Genomic DNA, 17,113 nt, shown 5'->3' with positions numbered 1-17,113 from the left:
AGTAACCTAGATGAGGATGATGAAAAGCTGTACCTCAGCAGTAAACAGTAGCTTTCTGATTTATAGATCCACAATAGGTGCCCTCACTCCACTGACTGGTTCTACAGTAAAATGCTGTTAATTATTGTTTCTTTCATCATCTTCAATTCTATCAATAAAAAGTCTGAAGCATTACCCACTCTGATTTACACTGCACTTGTTACTGGTCACACCACACACACACACACACACACACACACACACACACACACACACACACACACACACACACACACACACACACACACACACACTCTGTGTGTGGGTCAAGGCTAGTGCTTTGGTCTATGTGGTGATTTTAGTCTGTGAGACAAGATGCACTGTCTTTAAGTTGCCGCTCCATCTCTAGTTCTGGTAGTGAAGCCTGGTGAGAGCTAGAAGAAATGATGGTTGGTCAATGTTTGGTCTGGTCCATTTATTATGCCTTTATTTGGACAGGACAGTGAAGAGTTGTGGACAGGCTGTTCTCAGGTGTCAGAGGGAAGGGTGTTTTAGCAAAAATCAACTGGCATTTACCTTCAACACATGGCTCTGCTGCAGCTGAACGTTTGTGTTGTAGTGTCACACATGGGCCGCAGGTCAAAGGTCATTCATTTGGCAGGCTCTCCTCCAGAGGCTTAGCAGAATAACTCATTCAATCTTTTCCGCTGCTAGAGTGATGAGGGCAAGGCAGGCCTTTAATGTTCCGCTTAACCTGTGGGCCTGGACAGTAGGAACAGTTGGTTCAAAGTCAAAGTCAACATGTTTATTGACAGTAATTTTACTTATTCATTTGTGTGGCATATTTTTGTATTCGGTTGTATTAGTTTAAAGCACTGATGCGAAGATGCCATATGCTATCTTTACTGTTGTTTGTGGTTCAAAAAGTTGTGTACAAGTATCTTTTTATTCAATATGCATATCGGTCCTACTCATGTCTTGGCAGACAAGAGAAAAGCACGGGCTCCGTCTCATGTTGGAGGACGAGAGAGAGCCCGGGTTCAGTCCCAGACTGCAGCAGATGAAAGAGAAGCGAAGTTAAACAAATCACACGGTTTATATAGGTTGAAATTAGTGTTTCTCTGACGCCAGAGCATTGTTTCAGCAGAAATAACCACATGGTGGGTTTCCCACATCTGAGGTCATCTTGCTATGGTTTTTGCAAAGTAATCAAGAGCAAGGCACAAAAGAAGGATTACGAGTTATTCAAAAACGTTTTTTTCATTACTTTTTGTTTGTTAAATTTAAATCTGTTTTATGTCTCACACGACAATGACATTCATCTGATGACATGTAGTTTGACAGTTACCAAGAGTGAGATAACAGGTTTGATCTTCAAAATGGATTTAATTGTTTATACCCTGTCTGTACTGTCTTTTTACTAAATACATTGAAATACATGTATATGTGATAGGGTCAGCCTACCGAGACGTTTACAGGCTCACACCCACCTGGGACAGAGCTGGGTTAATGACCACGCAACTTCCGCCGGGATAAAATAGTATGCGGTCTCACTAATTGTTTCACACGTGACAGCCGTCGCTGGCGGGAGTAGGAAGCTAGCTGCAGGATTCTCATGTCGGAACTTCACGTTTGGCATTGATCGGTAAGCTGTTGCTTGCAACATTAGGCTTTCTATCGCTTGTTTGCTAGGCAGCCCGATCATCAGAATGCTCGGGATGCAATTACTGTGGTTAGCTACCGAGATTGACTCGCTGCCTCTGGCCTGTTGTTATTTGTATGCTATACTATCTGTTGCTGTTAGCTTATTTATGCTGCCTTGTTTCCACTGCTCCTGTAGTGACGCGGGTCTTCCCTCAATGCCCATTTCCTTCTGGGTTTACCGCGTTGTATTGCCGCCAAGGCCAAGGTAGGCAGAGCGCCACGGTCATGTTTCATATTGTATCTCGTAGGTGGTTAACGGGCAACTTCCCTACTGAAAGGAATGTTTGTAAATTCTAAATGTCTATTTTTCTAATTACAGTAATGATCCATGTATTTATATTTGATCAGGGAAATGTGCAATATCTTTTCTAACTATTGACAGTGATGCATGTATTCATATCGTATCAGGAACAATGTGCAATATCTTAAATTATTGACGTAATGATTCATATATTTATTAGAGGGAATGTGCAATATCTTTTGGTAGATCACAGCAACAATGTTCTTAAACTTAATGTCTATTAAAGTAGTGATGAATGTATATTGTCTCAGGGAAATGTGCAATATCTGATTTCTGATTTTCTGTTTGTAGACCACAGCAGTACTTGCCCATGAGTCTGGCCACTGTTTTCCTTGGTTTATTTCTTTTATTGGTTTTGTGTATTGAGCTAGCTTGAGCCACGTGTCCCGTCTTTATTTCGTTTCTCCCTATCTGTTACCCATTCTCGTTGGCCCACGGGCCTAACCCAGATTAAGGATCATTGGGTGGACTCATGCTTCTGTCCTGCCCTTAAGTTGCTGTGTGGGCACCCCCCTAGTGGTTGAGTGTGACATGACCTGTATAGGTTTGCTTTGAGTGTGATTTATCTTAGCCTCACAACCTTGTGCACTTTGCAGTGGTATACCAGTGTGTATATGAGTGTATTTATAATCACGTATGGCTTGATATTAGTGAGATATTCAAACCGCGTCAGTGTAGCTACTCTGGGTTGGTCCTCTGGGCCTATGTTATGTGTTTCTTTTTATGTCTACATATTGTCATGTCGCCCTGTATTCCAGCCAAGTACAAACAGACCTGAATATTAAATAAAAGTATTCATTGCTTATAACAGCCTCAGTTTGCATCCATTTAATTGGGTAACCTACTAAGAACTTGGTGGCTTGGGCACTAGCCCATGGTCACATATACTTTTTGTTATTGAATAACACATTTAACAATCTTAAATAGATTTATCCTGAGAATAATAACATTTATTGTTCCATTGTACAATGCTTCCCTGACTGACAGTCCATCATGCATGTTTCAAGTTTAGGTTGCAGGAACTGGATTCAATTGAACTGTTCGTCTTGTCACACCATACGGGAGACAGCTCATTTCGTCATGGCATGTGTTTTGAGTTTCATAATTACTTGGATATCAATGTCCTGAGTCTTACCGAACCCGTTTGTATTGAACTGAAATACTTAAATGACCTGGCGAAAGATATTTCAAAGGTGTACTGCTGCTCGTTGTCTTGTTCACAGCATCCAGAGGATCATAGCTCTTGTAGGTACATCGCAAACCAAATCTTCTGCCTTATTTTGAGACCCTATGGGCCCTATCTTGCCGATCAGAAACGCAAGTAGGATGGCGCCAAACGCAAGTAGCTGTGTGGGCGGCTCTATGGCGCAGTTGCTATTTTAACGGCGGAAAAAAACACACTTGCGCTCAAAAGGGTTGGTCCAAAGGAGGTTACTTAGCCATAGGTGTGGTTTGGGCGTAATATGCAATAAACCAATCAGAGCGTCTTCTCACATTCCCTTTAAGAGCGAGGAGCGCATATTGCAAAGCGGCTTGTTATCGTGATGGCGGAATTACCGGGAGGAAGACCGTGAGGCCACCAGAACGTGTGTTACCAGAAACAATCACGGCAATATTTTTCCATGCTTTTTTGGAGAAATGGTTCTACTTTTCATTTCTTGTTTGTATTTTTTCAGTTACTAGCATTCGTTTTTTGGTGGCAACATATTTGAAATAAACGTCACAAAAACATACTTTCCGATGTTTTGGGTTCACCCTCACTGAATCACTAGGTTATGTATGCGTGGTAATAATATTGCACCCATCGGCACATGCAGTTCAACCTCACGTCTTCTAAAGTCCTCTAATCTATCCTCATAGGGGGGGGGGGGGGGGGCACGTCTGTGAATATGGGTACAGTCTATAGCGCCAAGGACGCCAGGGATCCCATACTTCTGTACCCGATTCAGCACCCTCGCTTGACCGGAAAGGAAACCAGTTCGCCTAAACAAATGCAGGGAAAAATACTATACTACGATTTCATTATTTGTGAAAGAGATGGAAGAGAAGAACACAAGTTATTACAGTCTTTAGAACTGTTCTGAAGAGTACAAACAACCGATGTTTTTCTTCCAAAAACCTCGGATAATAGCGAACGCAAAAGAACACCTTTTTGTTCGGTGGAAATATATATAGCCTACCCCAGCCATGACTACAACATGAATTAACTTAATTTTCCTTTGAGCAAGTTGAATGTATTTGACACGGCGTTTCACAAGACTAAATATCGAGGGGGTGCATCTGCTGAATCGGGTACAACACTGCCATTACAATTAACCTGAATCATTTGGGGCAATGTGTACGCTAGATGTATGCCTATTTTTAAAATATCTTGGATATGGATATCACAATGATTTCCTCATGTGGTAAATACTTTATTTTCCTTGAAATTATATATGGCTTGCCAAATAATTGGTATAAATCTCTCGTGTAGACGACAGAAGTAAAGTGTAGCCTATAGGTCCTATACTGTGCGGGCAAGCACATGCGCCCTTAAAATAGCGTTCTGAATACGCGTTACAGACTTAAGACATTGCGCCTCTGACATTAAACCAGCTTTTTTTTGGTCAATGGCGCACGGCGCACGGCGTTGTTTTGAAACTGCAAAATACCGCTTGCGCCAGAGAAACGCCTTCTCTGTTCCGCCCCCGCCCATGTCGACGCAAGTTCATTTCGAAGCGCGCCTCTGGAGGGAAAACCGCGCTGTGCGCCTGGTGCAAGATAGGAATGATACATGCGTCGGTGACAATGTCAATTGCGCTGGGTGCAAGATAGGGCCCTATGTCTCTTTTTCAAGAAAGGCTCAATACTCACTGTGGCGATCGGGGTGCATCTGCATATGAACGGCACTCTTGCCCCGTATTTGCCACTGCTAACACACAGACACACACACACACACCTGTTGCACGAACTGAACAAAGGAGGCTACGTCGCCAATCTTGTTTTCCACCATTTATTTGAGTGAGCCGAGTTGGTGCACAAACTCGGTCGCATTTAATTTTGATACACTCATTGTGTGTTTGAGGACATCTGTCTGAGTCCTAGTAGCTGGTTGGTCTAACGATCATAGGAGGCCGGCAGGTGTTGTACCCGATTCAGCCCCCCCGTCAGAATAAGCCCCCCCCTGTTCAATTCTACTAGGAAGGTGTCACATGCATGAAACTCACTGTGCTTACTCATGCACCCCCCCCCCCCCCCCCCCCATGCATATCACGACAGGCCTATTTTCACACCAGTCAGATTGCTATTATCCGAGGTTTTTGGAAGAAAAACATCGGTTGTTTGTACTCTTTAGAACAGTTCTAAAGACTGTAATCACTTGTGTTCTTCTCTTCCATCTCTTTCACAAATAATGAAAATCGTAGTATAGTATTTTTCCATGCGTTTATTTAGGCGAACTGCTTTCCTTTCCGATCAAGGGGGGGGCTTATTCTGATGGGGGGGGGGGCTGAATCGGGTACATCAAATGCTTTTCAGAGTACAGACATGGGACTAGTATGAGTAAGCACAGTGAGTTTCAGAATTGAACAGGGGGGGGGGGGGGGCTTATTCTGACGGGGGGGGGGGGGGGGGGGCTTATTCTGACGGGGGGGGGGGGGGGGGGGGGGGCTAAATCGGGTACAACACCGGCAACAGTGGGAACATATATTTGGTTCCCAGTTTAATTACACAGGTGATACCCTGTAATGGCTATAGGGAGAAAACAAATGGTCCTGGCCAAAACATTAAGGTCAGATGTCTTTTTACATGCCAGGGAATATGACTTGAAAGATGCTTATTTCTTTGTTGTCTTTTAGCACACTGAGATATACCGCATTTTTGTTTCAGGGTCTGTCTTGTGGTTTGTGTATTTATGTATACCCCCTTTTTATAAATGTTGCTGGCCACCTCTTTATATATTGTAATACTCCAGACAGTCTTGGTCAAACTCGTGGGAAACTTCCCATGCTTTATTGTTCAAACAAGCATATAACAACCGAGTTGCTGTTTCAGCCACAACTCACGCTTTTAACTAGAAATAGACAGCACCAACTTACTAACTATCATCTTCACTCTCACACCTGCACACCACACACTCACACACTTAACTCCACCCCCTAAATCCCCCTAAAAGGCACACAACATTTCAGGAAACCTAACAGGCACAGAACACAATATCACAGGATATTACACTGCCCCCCCCTTTATGAAGCCCCTCGCCCTCGAGGGGTCAAAAGTCATTCAACCGTGGCGGTCTCCGCCGCTGTCTCTGTGGCCTGAGCGTGTCTGGTCCCGGCCCACCTTGCAGTGCTACAGGGGGGTGAGCGGGGACTGCTGATGGGGTGTCAGGGACATTAAGGCTGGGGGACATCTGAGAAGGGGAGGCCAAGGAATTTGAATCTGCAGAGGGCCCGGGGTTTGCCTGTGAACTAGGCCCCTGCTCAAACAATGGGACGGCGTTCCCTCTGTATGGCGCTAATCTGTCCCGGTGGAGAACTACTCTCCTACCCCTAGGGGGAACCTGTACCCTATAGACCACCTCACCCACCCGCTCGATGACCCTACAAGGCCTGTCCCAGTGGCAGTTTAGCTTGCGGCACCGCCCTTTCTTACGCTTAGGAGTATAAACCCAGACCAACTCCCCGGCCTGGAAGTCTCTGCCCTTACTCCTAACATCATAGTTCCGTTTCTGCCTCATGCGGGCCTTCTCCAGCTGGTCCCTGGCAAAGGCATGGGCATTTTCTAGGCGATCCTGAAGCTTTCGAGCGTACTCCGGGCCCGGTGGATGTTCAGAGTCCGGTGGCCTACCAAATGCCAGCTCTGCAGGTGTCCGAATCTCTCTGGCTAACATTAGTAGAGCAGGGGTGCAGTTGGTGGAGCTTTGGACAGAAGAACGATATGCCATCAAAACAAAAGGGATGTGTCTGTCCCAGTCACGCTGGTGGGCTGCTGTGAGAATGGCTAGCTGCTGCTGCATAGTTCAATTAAACCGCTCCACTAGGCCATCACTTTGTGGATGTAAAGGTGTTGTGCGTGTTTTCTGCATGCCTAAATGCTCACACAAGGCAGCAAAAAGCTTGGATTCAAAATTACGACCCTGGTCGCTGTGGATGACCTCTGCTGCTCCAAACCGGCTGAACATGCCCTCTATCAATGCCTCTGCCACCGTTTCAGCTTCTTGGTCCGGTAGAGCATAGGCCTCCGGCCATTTCGTAAAGTAGTCCATTGCACACAGCACATATTTGTTTCCTCTGTCTGTTACGGAAAATGGGCCCATTTTGTCCACTCCTACCCTCTCCATCGGTGCCCCTGATGTTTGTTGTTGCAGGGGATCGGTCCAGGGGTCCTTTGTGTGCTGAAAACGCATCACAGCGTCGACAAAAATCTTCAACATCCCGGCGGTGCTGACCCCAATAGAACCCCTGGCGTAGCCGATAGAGAGTTTTAGTGCTCCCGAAGTGACCAGAGCCGGCACCCCCATGGCAGGACCCCAGCACGGCTTCTCTGAGGTCTTTTGGCACCACAACTTGCCACCTCTCTTCGCCTGTGGCTGGCTTCTTCCATGCACGTTGCAGTACCCCATCAGACAGGCGCAGCACATTGAATTTACTCCACAGACTTTTCGTGGCCACCGACAGTCCTGACACAGCTTCCCAGGGTGGTCTGTGCCCGTTGAGGACCCACTGACGCACTGGCCTCAGGTCTCCATCCTCCTCCTGACAGGCAGCCCACTCAGCAGCATCCACCACCTGCAATGCACAGCATGTTGGTTCAGCAGCAGTCTCCTCGCCCCGTAGCTCTCTCTCTCTGGCATCCTTTCATTGCCATGCTGAGTCCCAGGTCTGTGCACTATCGTGAAGTGGAAAGACTGCAGCTCCTCAAGCACGAAAGGACATCAGCCACTGGAGCGCAGCGTGATCCGTCCTGATGGTGAAAGGCACACCACACAAGTAGTACTTGAAGTGCCGAGCAGCCGTCACAATGGCTAGCAGCTCACGCCTTGTCACGCAGTAACGCCGCTCACTCTTACTGAAGATGCGGCTGAAGTACGCCACCACTCGTTCCCCTTCAGGCCCTGTTTGTGACAGTACTGCACCCATGCCAATGTTGCTGGCGTCTGTATCCAACAGGAAAGGTAAGGCTGGGTCTGGGGGGGTGAGGACTGGTGCATGTGTGAAGGCCTGTTGAAGAGTGTTAAATATCTCCTGGCAGTCTGTGGACCATGTGAATGGCTGATTTTTCTGAAGCAGGCGGAAAAGCGGTGCACCAATGCAAGAAAACCCCCTAACAAACCTGCGATAGTAAGAGGCTAATCCTAAGAAACTTTTGAGCTGTCTCTGGTTATTAGGGATTGGCCAGTCTCTAATAGCACAGCCTTTCTCCTCAAGTGTGCTAATGCCCTCCCCGCTCACTCTAAGGCCTAGAAACTCCACTTCCCTTCTCATGAAATGGCACTTATCAGGATGTAATTTAAGGCCTGCCCCAGCTATTCTCTCCAGCACCTGCCTCAGGGAACCTAACGCAGCCTCAAAGGACTTCCCATGAGCCAGGACATCATCTAAGTACACTAGGCACTCTTGGCAGGGAACACCAGCTAGCACATTGTCCATAAGTCTCTCAAATGTCCCTGGGGCATTGCATAGTCCAAAGCTAAGAACCTTAAACTGCCAGTGCCCCCTGCTAGTGCTGAACGCTGTCTTAGGTCTCGACTCAGGAGTGAGGGGGACCTGCCAGTACCCACTCTGCAGGTCAAGCGATGAGAACCACGATGACCCAGACACCAGGTCCAGTGTCTCATCCACCCACGGGATGGGGTAGCAGTCCTTTCTCGTCACCTTATTCAGCGGTCTATAGTCCACACAAAATCTCCATCTTGAAGTCTTTTTCTTGGGGACCATGACTATGGCTGACGACCATGGACTATCAGAGGGTTCGATGATGCCTGACTTGAGCATGGCATGGACCTCCTGATCAGCAGCCTCCGGTTGCACCATGGGTAGGCGGCGGGGGCGCACTTTGATGGGCCGTGCCTCGCCAGTGTCAATGTGGCGCTGTACTAGATGTGTGAGACCCACCTCATCATCGCTGAGAGCGAAATTGTCTTTGAATTCCCACAGCAGTTGCCACAGATTAATTTGCTGTTGGTCATCTAGACCAGCACAGTTTTTTCTCCAAATGTCTCTGATTGCCTCTGTTCGATCCCCTAGGTCCCTTGTCTGTTCAGACGGAGGCAAGACTGCATGGCCCCTGGGTGACACGGGTGGGCTAGACTGCATCATTTGCACCTGGGGACCAGTTGCTTCAGAATGCGCTGTTAAGCTGTAGGTAGGCACAATTTGTGTTACCTGTTGAGAGGGGGATGTCAGCTGAACACATTGTCCACCGGGTAGAACTAGCACCCAAGAGCCCAGGTTTACTGCACACCCCATGAATCTTAGAACAACGTCTGGTCTTACTAATGTGGCAGTGGACCATGTATCCACCAGGGCTGAGCACGACACATTTCCTACCAGCACCGGAACATGGCACAAGTTACCCACCTCTGTCCAGCCCACTGTTACAACAGGGTCAGTCTGTATAAGTCTGTCCATGCACTCTTCCCCTTCATGCGAAAACTGCAGTCCCCGGTGAGTGGCTGAAGGGGTCCGTAGTGTCGGGGCTACCCGGACCCATTGCTGTTTCCCTGCTGGCCCCTCTCTGCAGGACAGCGGCGGAGCAGGTGCCCGTGCTGGCCACACCCCCAGCAGACAACAGGGCGGCGCTTGGTGTCATCCTCAGGACGGGCAGCCGAAGTCCGCACAGCACGCACCAGCTCGTCCACCCACGCTGGCCTCTGGTCTAGCACTTCCGACGCAGCAGCGACCGTGACAGCAGGAGGTGTTGATTGCTTTGTAGCACAAACTGCAGTCTCCCTCTCTATGGCAAGATCAAGCGCTATACCCAGGTTGGCTGGGTGGGCGAATTGTACATGCAAGCGTAGTTTGTCCGGTGTAAGGGCTTGGATAAACTGGTCGCGGGCTAGCTCACCCTGGATGGCAGCTGGCATATCAGTCTACGCGCGCCTGCTGAGGCTCTCAATCTCATAAGCCAGGACGCGGAGAGACTCACCCGGCCTCCTAACGCGATGTTTGAACTCACAACGTAGAGAGTCTTTCAGGTTAGATTCGCCAAAACGCCTCTGCAACGCTCCAACTAGAGTTGTATAGTCACCTCTCTCCTCCGGGCTTAAAAGTAGCAAACCGGCTGAAGCATCCTCCGTCAGCGAAAGGGCGAGCTGAAGGGCCTTTGTTGCATCTGACCAGTATGCAGCAGAAGCTAAAAGTTCAAACTGAGCTCGGTATGCTTCCCAGCTTCCCTTACCAGAGAATTTCGGCGTCTTTGGGCTTGCTGGAGCAAAGTGCAGGGCGCCGCCATCTTTGTGTACATCCGAAGCAACCTTGCAGTCGTGACGTAGCTCATCCGAAGCCCTCCCGTACTGCCAGTGGCGCGAATCAGTGGCATCGTGCCGCAAAGTTCCAAAGTTTTCGCCAGCCCAGGTCGACAGGCCATGGAGCTCCGGCAAATCCTCACACTCACTTTTCACCTTGGAACGGGCACCCATGAAGCCATCCATAATGCCCTCTGAGTGGTAGCCAGGAACAGCCAAACAAAGCGAGGTCCAATCTCGATCTTCTGACACCAATGTAATACTCCAGACAGTCTTGGTCAAACTCGTGGGAAACTTCCCATGCTTTATTGTTCAAACAAGCATATAACAACCGAGTTGCTGTTTCAGCCACAACTCACGCTTTTAACTAGAAATAGACAGCACCAACTTACTAACTATCATCTTCACTCTCACACCTGCACACCACACACTCACGCGCACACACTTAACTCCACCCCCTAAATCCCCCTAAAAGGCACACAACATTTCAGGAAACCTAACAGGCACAGAACACAATATCACAGGATATTACAATATGTTCACTTGTTCTGACTAAGGGTAAGTCTTGTCAGGTGGGTATTTTGAAACTGCTGAAATGATGGCCTTTGCTTATTTAGAGGCTTAGCAAGTTTTTCTTGAAACTGCTGAATGTGTCTACATTACATATTCTACATATAATTGATATAATTTACGATGTAGCCTATTGCGTTTTTTGTATGTGTTTTGAATTATTTTCAATTATGCTGTCCTGGCAAAATATGTCCTTCCCAGGTTCATTTTTACTTGTTGAAGAAGGATGAAACTCATCTTTGCTCTTCTGGTCATCCTTCCCTCGGCCTTTCCCACAGAGGGAAGCGAAATCTTGGTCACCAATGGAGGTCACTGGGGCAGCTGGGGTGAGATGATGATGTGTCCCCACTCTTATCAGGCTTTTGGCTTCAGTCTTAAGGTGAGTGCTTTGTTGCCTGTATGTGGGGGAGACTAAATAAAAACCAAATCAAAAACTAAACTGAATACACATTGAAAAACATGTTATTGTGTACTGAACCAAACAATTATTAGCTTATGTAAGTAAGAAAATATTTATGATGCGTTCATTACCGTATGATGACCAAATGGCTTGGAATTCCAGCTAACATACAGTTTCATGTTCAAAATCCCAATGTTTTTTTGTTTTTTTTTTAACAAATGGCGGAGGCTGGATGAACTGCAGTCATGATAATATCATGTTACCTCTCTCCACCAACCGTTTTGGTTGTTTGGTTGCTCCTAAAGGTGGAAAGCAATCAAGGCTGGGCAGATGACACTGTACTCAATGGAATTCGACTCCTGTGCCGACACACACAAAACAATGGCACCAAATTCATAGAGTCATTGGTTGGACGGTAAATTAATAATCTGTAGTATTTATCATTTGAGGCTAATGATCAGAAACCACTTAATTCAATAATATCTTGTGTATTTTGAAGATGGGGGAATTGGACCGTTTTCCAGACTTGTGGCTCTGCATATCTTCAGTCCTTCCATCTCCGTGTGGAACGGAGGAGATGACACCGCTGCCAACAACATCATGTTCCGCTGCACCAATGAAAGGATTCTGACTGGTGCTGGCATGTCCTGGGGTGGCTGGGGAAGGTGGAGTGGTCGGTGCTCTAGGGGAATCTGTGGATTACAGACCAAGGTGGATAGACCACAGGGCTGGAGAGATGACACTGCCCTGAATAATGTCAAATTTACATGCTGCAAGTGAAGTAACCTGGATGAGGATGATGATATACAATGTAGCTGTACCTCAGCAGTTAACAGTAGCTTTCTGGTTTATAGATCCACCCGTAGGTGCCCTCTCTCCACTGGCTGTCTGACTGGTTCTTTAGTCAAATTCTGTTAATTATTGATTCTTGATTCTATCATCAATTATATCAATAAAGAGTCGGACATATTTCCCACTCTGATGTACACTGCATTGCATTTGCAACACACACACACACACACCAAATCCTCTGCGTGTGCGTCAAGGCTAGTGCTCCGGTCTAGGCTGGTCCTTTTAGTCTTCTGGCTACTGCTCCATCTCTAGTTATGTGGGGAAGACTACCTTTAAAAACAGACTAAAGCAAACACAAAAAACCCACATGTCATTGTGTTCTGAACCCAACCTGATTAGATTGTGTAAGTAAGAAAAATACACATGATGTTGGGCGCATTGTTATGTGATTTAGGGTATTATAGCAATATCACAGAGTCAGGTGTACGTTTGGCTTTCATGCTGTTTATTGAGAACAGAATGGCAAATGGAGTGTGCTGACACACATTTGACAGGCTCAGGGTAGACCAAGACGCTAAAACACCAGAGTAATTACACTTCGGTATTTTTTTTACAACACACATCAGTCAAACATTAAAAAAAAAAACATCAATCACTCAATTTAGAACATTAAAAAAGAACAGTTAGTTTGGGAACTTTGTTTGCCCAACATAAAATTGTAATCGGATTTATTAGACTAAAGCCCTGCTAAAAAGATGCCATATTCTATCTTCTCTGTTGTTCCTTTGGAAACCACACCCATGTTACTCATCGAAAGGGCCAGGGTTTAGAAGTGGGAGAGATTTTCTTCTGAACCAGTGCAATGTGCAAGGACCTAAGTTAAGAGCTTGTTAAATAAAGTAAAGCCTTTAAAAAGCTTTGTCATGATCAGTTTTTCAAAAATAATTCTATTGGTAATAATATGGATATTTTATCTAGATTATGATAAAAAAAAAAAAACATTTGTATCTTTAAGAATTTTAAGATTAATTTTAAAGTTATTTTTCAATGGTGCTCTCCTGCCAAACTATGTCCATTCCAGGTTCATCTTTTGTGGATTGAGGAAGGATGTCTCTTATCTTTGCTCTTCTGGTCACCCTTACCTTGGACCCTGCCGCCGAGGAGGGCAACATCAGGGTCACTAATGGAGCCGCTGGGACAACTAGGGTATGATGTCGGTGTCGGTTGTCTTTTTGGTTGTTGCTTCAGGTGGAAAAGTCACTGGGCAGGCAGAGATTACACTGCACTTAATGGGGTCTGACTTCTATGAAGGCACACACATATATTTGTTCCCATCAGAGTCATGTGGATGTCATATACACTAGACAGTGGATTCATGACCTGTGGTCAGCGTAATTTGAGGCTTGTTTGACTATTAATTACTGTTAAATTAGCCGACTTTGTAACTTTTTATGTGGATGGGGTAGGTGGACTTACCAGACGTGCAGCTGTGAATACCTTCAGTATCATGTTCCACTGCAGAGGTGGATGGGTTCTGCATGGTGCTGGCATCATGGGGTGGCTGGGGGAGGGGGAGTGGTCAGTGCCCTGGGGGAATCTGTGGCATTGTGACCAGGGTACAGAGTCTAAAGGGCTGGGGAGATGACACTGCCCTGAATAATATCATATTAAGATGCTGTTAGTGAAGTAACCTTGATGATGATGCATGAGTAATGAGAACCAATAGTTCAGTAGTTCACAGTAGCTTTTTGGTGAATAGATCTACAGTAGGCTCCATTTCATCATGGTATGTGGTTCAAAATGCTGTGGAGTATTTCAACCATCAGCTCAAGACATATCAATAAACTGGCACTCACACCAGAAATATGCTTACACGCCTGTTCCAGCTTTCTTTTTTGGGAGTTACAATGAAATTAACAGACATAAGTAACAGGTAACTTTCTTAAAATCCAGGCTAATTATGACCTATTATGAGTGTGTAGTATTTTATATAAAAACTATGCAGTACATAGCCTGCTATAATATATATAGTATATGTATACACTACCGTTCGAAAGTTTGGGGTCACCCAGACAATTTCATGTTTTCCATGAAAACTCACACTTGTATTTATCAAATGTGTTGCAAAATGAATAGAAAATATAGGTAAGACATTGACAAGGTTGGAAATAATGACTTTGCTTTCGTCAAAAAAGGGTCAATTTGCAGCAACTGGCGTTTTGTGGGTACCATTTATAAAGCTGCCAGTTGAGGACCTGTGAGGCGTCTATTTTCTAAACTAGACACTCTAATATACTTGTCTTCTTGCTGAGTTGTGCACCAGGGTCTCCCACTTTTCTTTCTACTCTGGTTAGAGCCCGTTTGTGCTGTTCTCTGAAGGGAGTAGTACACACCGTTGTGGGAAAAGTTCAGTTTCTTCGCAATTTCTCGCATGGAATAGCCTTCATTTCTAAGAACAAGAATAGACTGGCGAGTTTCACATGAAAGTTATCTTTTTCGAGACATTTTGAGAGTATAACCGAACCCACAAATGTGATGCTCCAGATACTCAACTAGCTCAAATGAAGGCCAGTTGTATAGCTTCTCTCACCAGCAAAACAGTTTTCAGCTGTGCTAACATAATTGCACAAGGGTTTTCAAGGGTTTTCTAGTCATCCATGAGTCTCCTAAGGGCTCAGATACACTTAGGGCTCAGATACACATACGCGTTTTTGTAAAAACGCGACGCTAGGAAATACATTGATTCCTATGGTACGGCGCGCTTTCACGCAAAGCGCCCCGTACCATAGGAATCAATGCATTTCCTAGCGTCGCGTTTTTACAAAAACGCGTATGTGTATCTGAGCCCATACGCGTCTTTTTTCAGGCAGAAACGCTTCAGTAACGCCTTGGCAAAGTGCGGTGGCCAAAACAGAAGCGGTGCGCTTCCCTGCCTTGCGCTGGAAAGTTGAGAATAGTTCAACTTTTAAGCGCACCTAAAAAACGCTTCAAAGACGCAACGCGTGGTGGAGAAGGGACGCGCGCTTTAAACGCGCCGTACCATAGGAATCAATGCATTTGCTCGCGTCCCGTTTTTACAAAAACGCGTATGTGTATCTGAGCCCTAAGGCGATTAGCAAACACAATGTAGGCCTACCATTAGAACACCGGAATGATAGTTGCTGGAAATGGGCCTCTATACACCTATGTAGATATTTCATTAAAAAAACATATTTCCACCTAGAATAGTCATTTACCACATTAACAATGAGTGTATTTCTGATTAATTTAATGTCATCTTCTTTGAAAAAAACAGTGCTTTTTTTTGAAAAATAAGGACATTTCTAAGTGACCCCAAACTTTTGAACGGTAGTGTATATACACCGCACAGCTGACAAACAGTTATCCACAATTATCCACTGGGGAATATGCACCATGTTTTGCATGTTTTGCTTTTACCCAACTGTGACGAACCCCTTGGAGTCCCCTTGCAGGCTGTGTTAATTCTCTCTCCTTCCAGGTGGCAGTGATCAACCACCTGGGGGGGCGTGTCCCTAACCTATAAAGAAACCGGCAATTCCTGGAGTCGGGGGAGGTCGGGAGCATGCGAGAAAGAGAGCCAGATAGCAACCTGATGACCGCATGTACTGCATGAGCAGACTTTGTTGCATGCATTGACCCTTTGTGACAACTTTAACTTTGTAATGGAAGTTGGAACTTTGTATTTTAAACTTTTGAAACAATTGGAAATTGGACCATTGTGTACATTTTGAAATTAGAAATTGTGTAAATTGAATTTTGTGATTAAACCCTTTGTGTTTTTGGTAAATTGGTGTATTTTCAGTTCTTGTAACAAGGCCAAGAGCCAGCTTTGTTACACCAACAGATTGGTAACAAGGGAACAAATCTCAGGATTCCCCACTGACTATTGTTTCTGGAAGAGCAAGATATATATATATGCATCAAACTACAGATGTTCACAAGGGCCCAAAGACGGCAGTGCCCTGAACACTGAAGCAATGTGAACAGGTCAGGTTTGACAGTGAAGGTAATAATAGTACTGATTATAAAATTAACAAAGGCAGAGGGGAAATTTCAAAAACACCCTGTGAATATGTGTATTATGAATGTGAACATTTAGTTTGGTCAGTTTGAATCAGATTTTGGGCAGTAGACCTCCGGATACAAGAGTTAGTGGAATTGTTTAAAGAGAGGAAGCTCGATGCTTAACGCTGGGCCCAGCCTCATTATGAACGTATCAGGGTCTACACTAAAGTGCATATTTTGAGGAAGACTCATAGTTGCCTCAGTCCACTCAGATAAAAAATATTGAAATAACTGATAGAAATGTTTGCTTTGGTTCTTGTGAAACAGAAGGTGGAGCTGAGAGGAGAAAACAAAGGAACAGAAACACATTTTTCCACTGTACTCTCCCTGTAGTTATGGGTGGATCTAATCAATGAAAACACAGAACAACTTTTAAAAAAACATGTGCATGGGACATTAAGCTCTACTGTTGGATCAAAGGTTGGCTCCATGAATAAGGTGATCTGAAATGTGCAAAGCTACTAGTGTATAGTTTGTACTGTGCATTACCGTTAAATTACTGTTCCAAGGCTTTTCTTTCTCTCATGACAAGCAATCATGACTCTCCATACATCTTGGTTTGGCCCAGTGGGGTTGGAGAGGTAAAAGTGAGCAAGCTATTTTCCCGTAATTTTTCCTCATACAGTTTCCAGAGGAAAGAGAAGCATGCTGGCAGAAATAACCACTAGGCTACTGTGCAAATAAAGAGGATGGTTGCCCTGCATCATGAGTTCAGTCAAAACAACTTTGTAGGCCATCATTTCAGTGTGCAAAATATTATCCCTTAGAGTTTGGAAAGGAAAAAAACAACTGAAACAATTAGTGTTTTGAGAGAAGAGAATGAATGCACACAACA

The 17,113-nt window shown here is 45.3% G+C and overlaps 1 protein-coding gene across 1 annotated transcript; it reads left to right on the top strand.

Annotated features, from left to right (window-relative positions):
• Positions 1-11,226: 11,226 nt before the first annotated feature.
• On the top strand, positions 11,227-12,180 carry LOC308382529 (vitelline membrane outer layer protein 1-like; the record flags this gene model as incomplete). The annotated part of the gene is given in 4 exon segments (XM_080860214.1): positions 11,227-11,379; positions 11,706-11,815; positions 11,900-11,972; positions 11,974-12,180. Coding segments are annotated over 4 exon segments (543 nt in total).
• Positions 12,181-17,113: the final 4,933 nt, after the last annotated feature.

Source organism: Sprattus sprattus, assembly GCF_963457725.1.
Source record: "Sprattus sprattus genome assembly, chromosome: 2".
In the NCBI taxonomy this organism is placed as follows: domain Eukaryota; kingdom Metazoa; phylum Chordata; class Actinopteri; order Clupeiformes; family Clupeidae; genus Sprattus; species Sprattus sprattus.
This window is presented reverse-complemented; position numbering and strand designations above follow the sequence as displayed.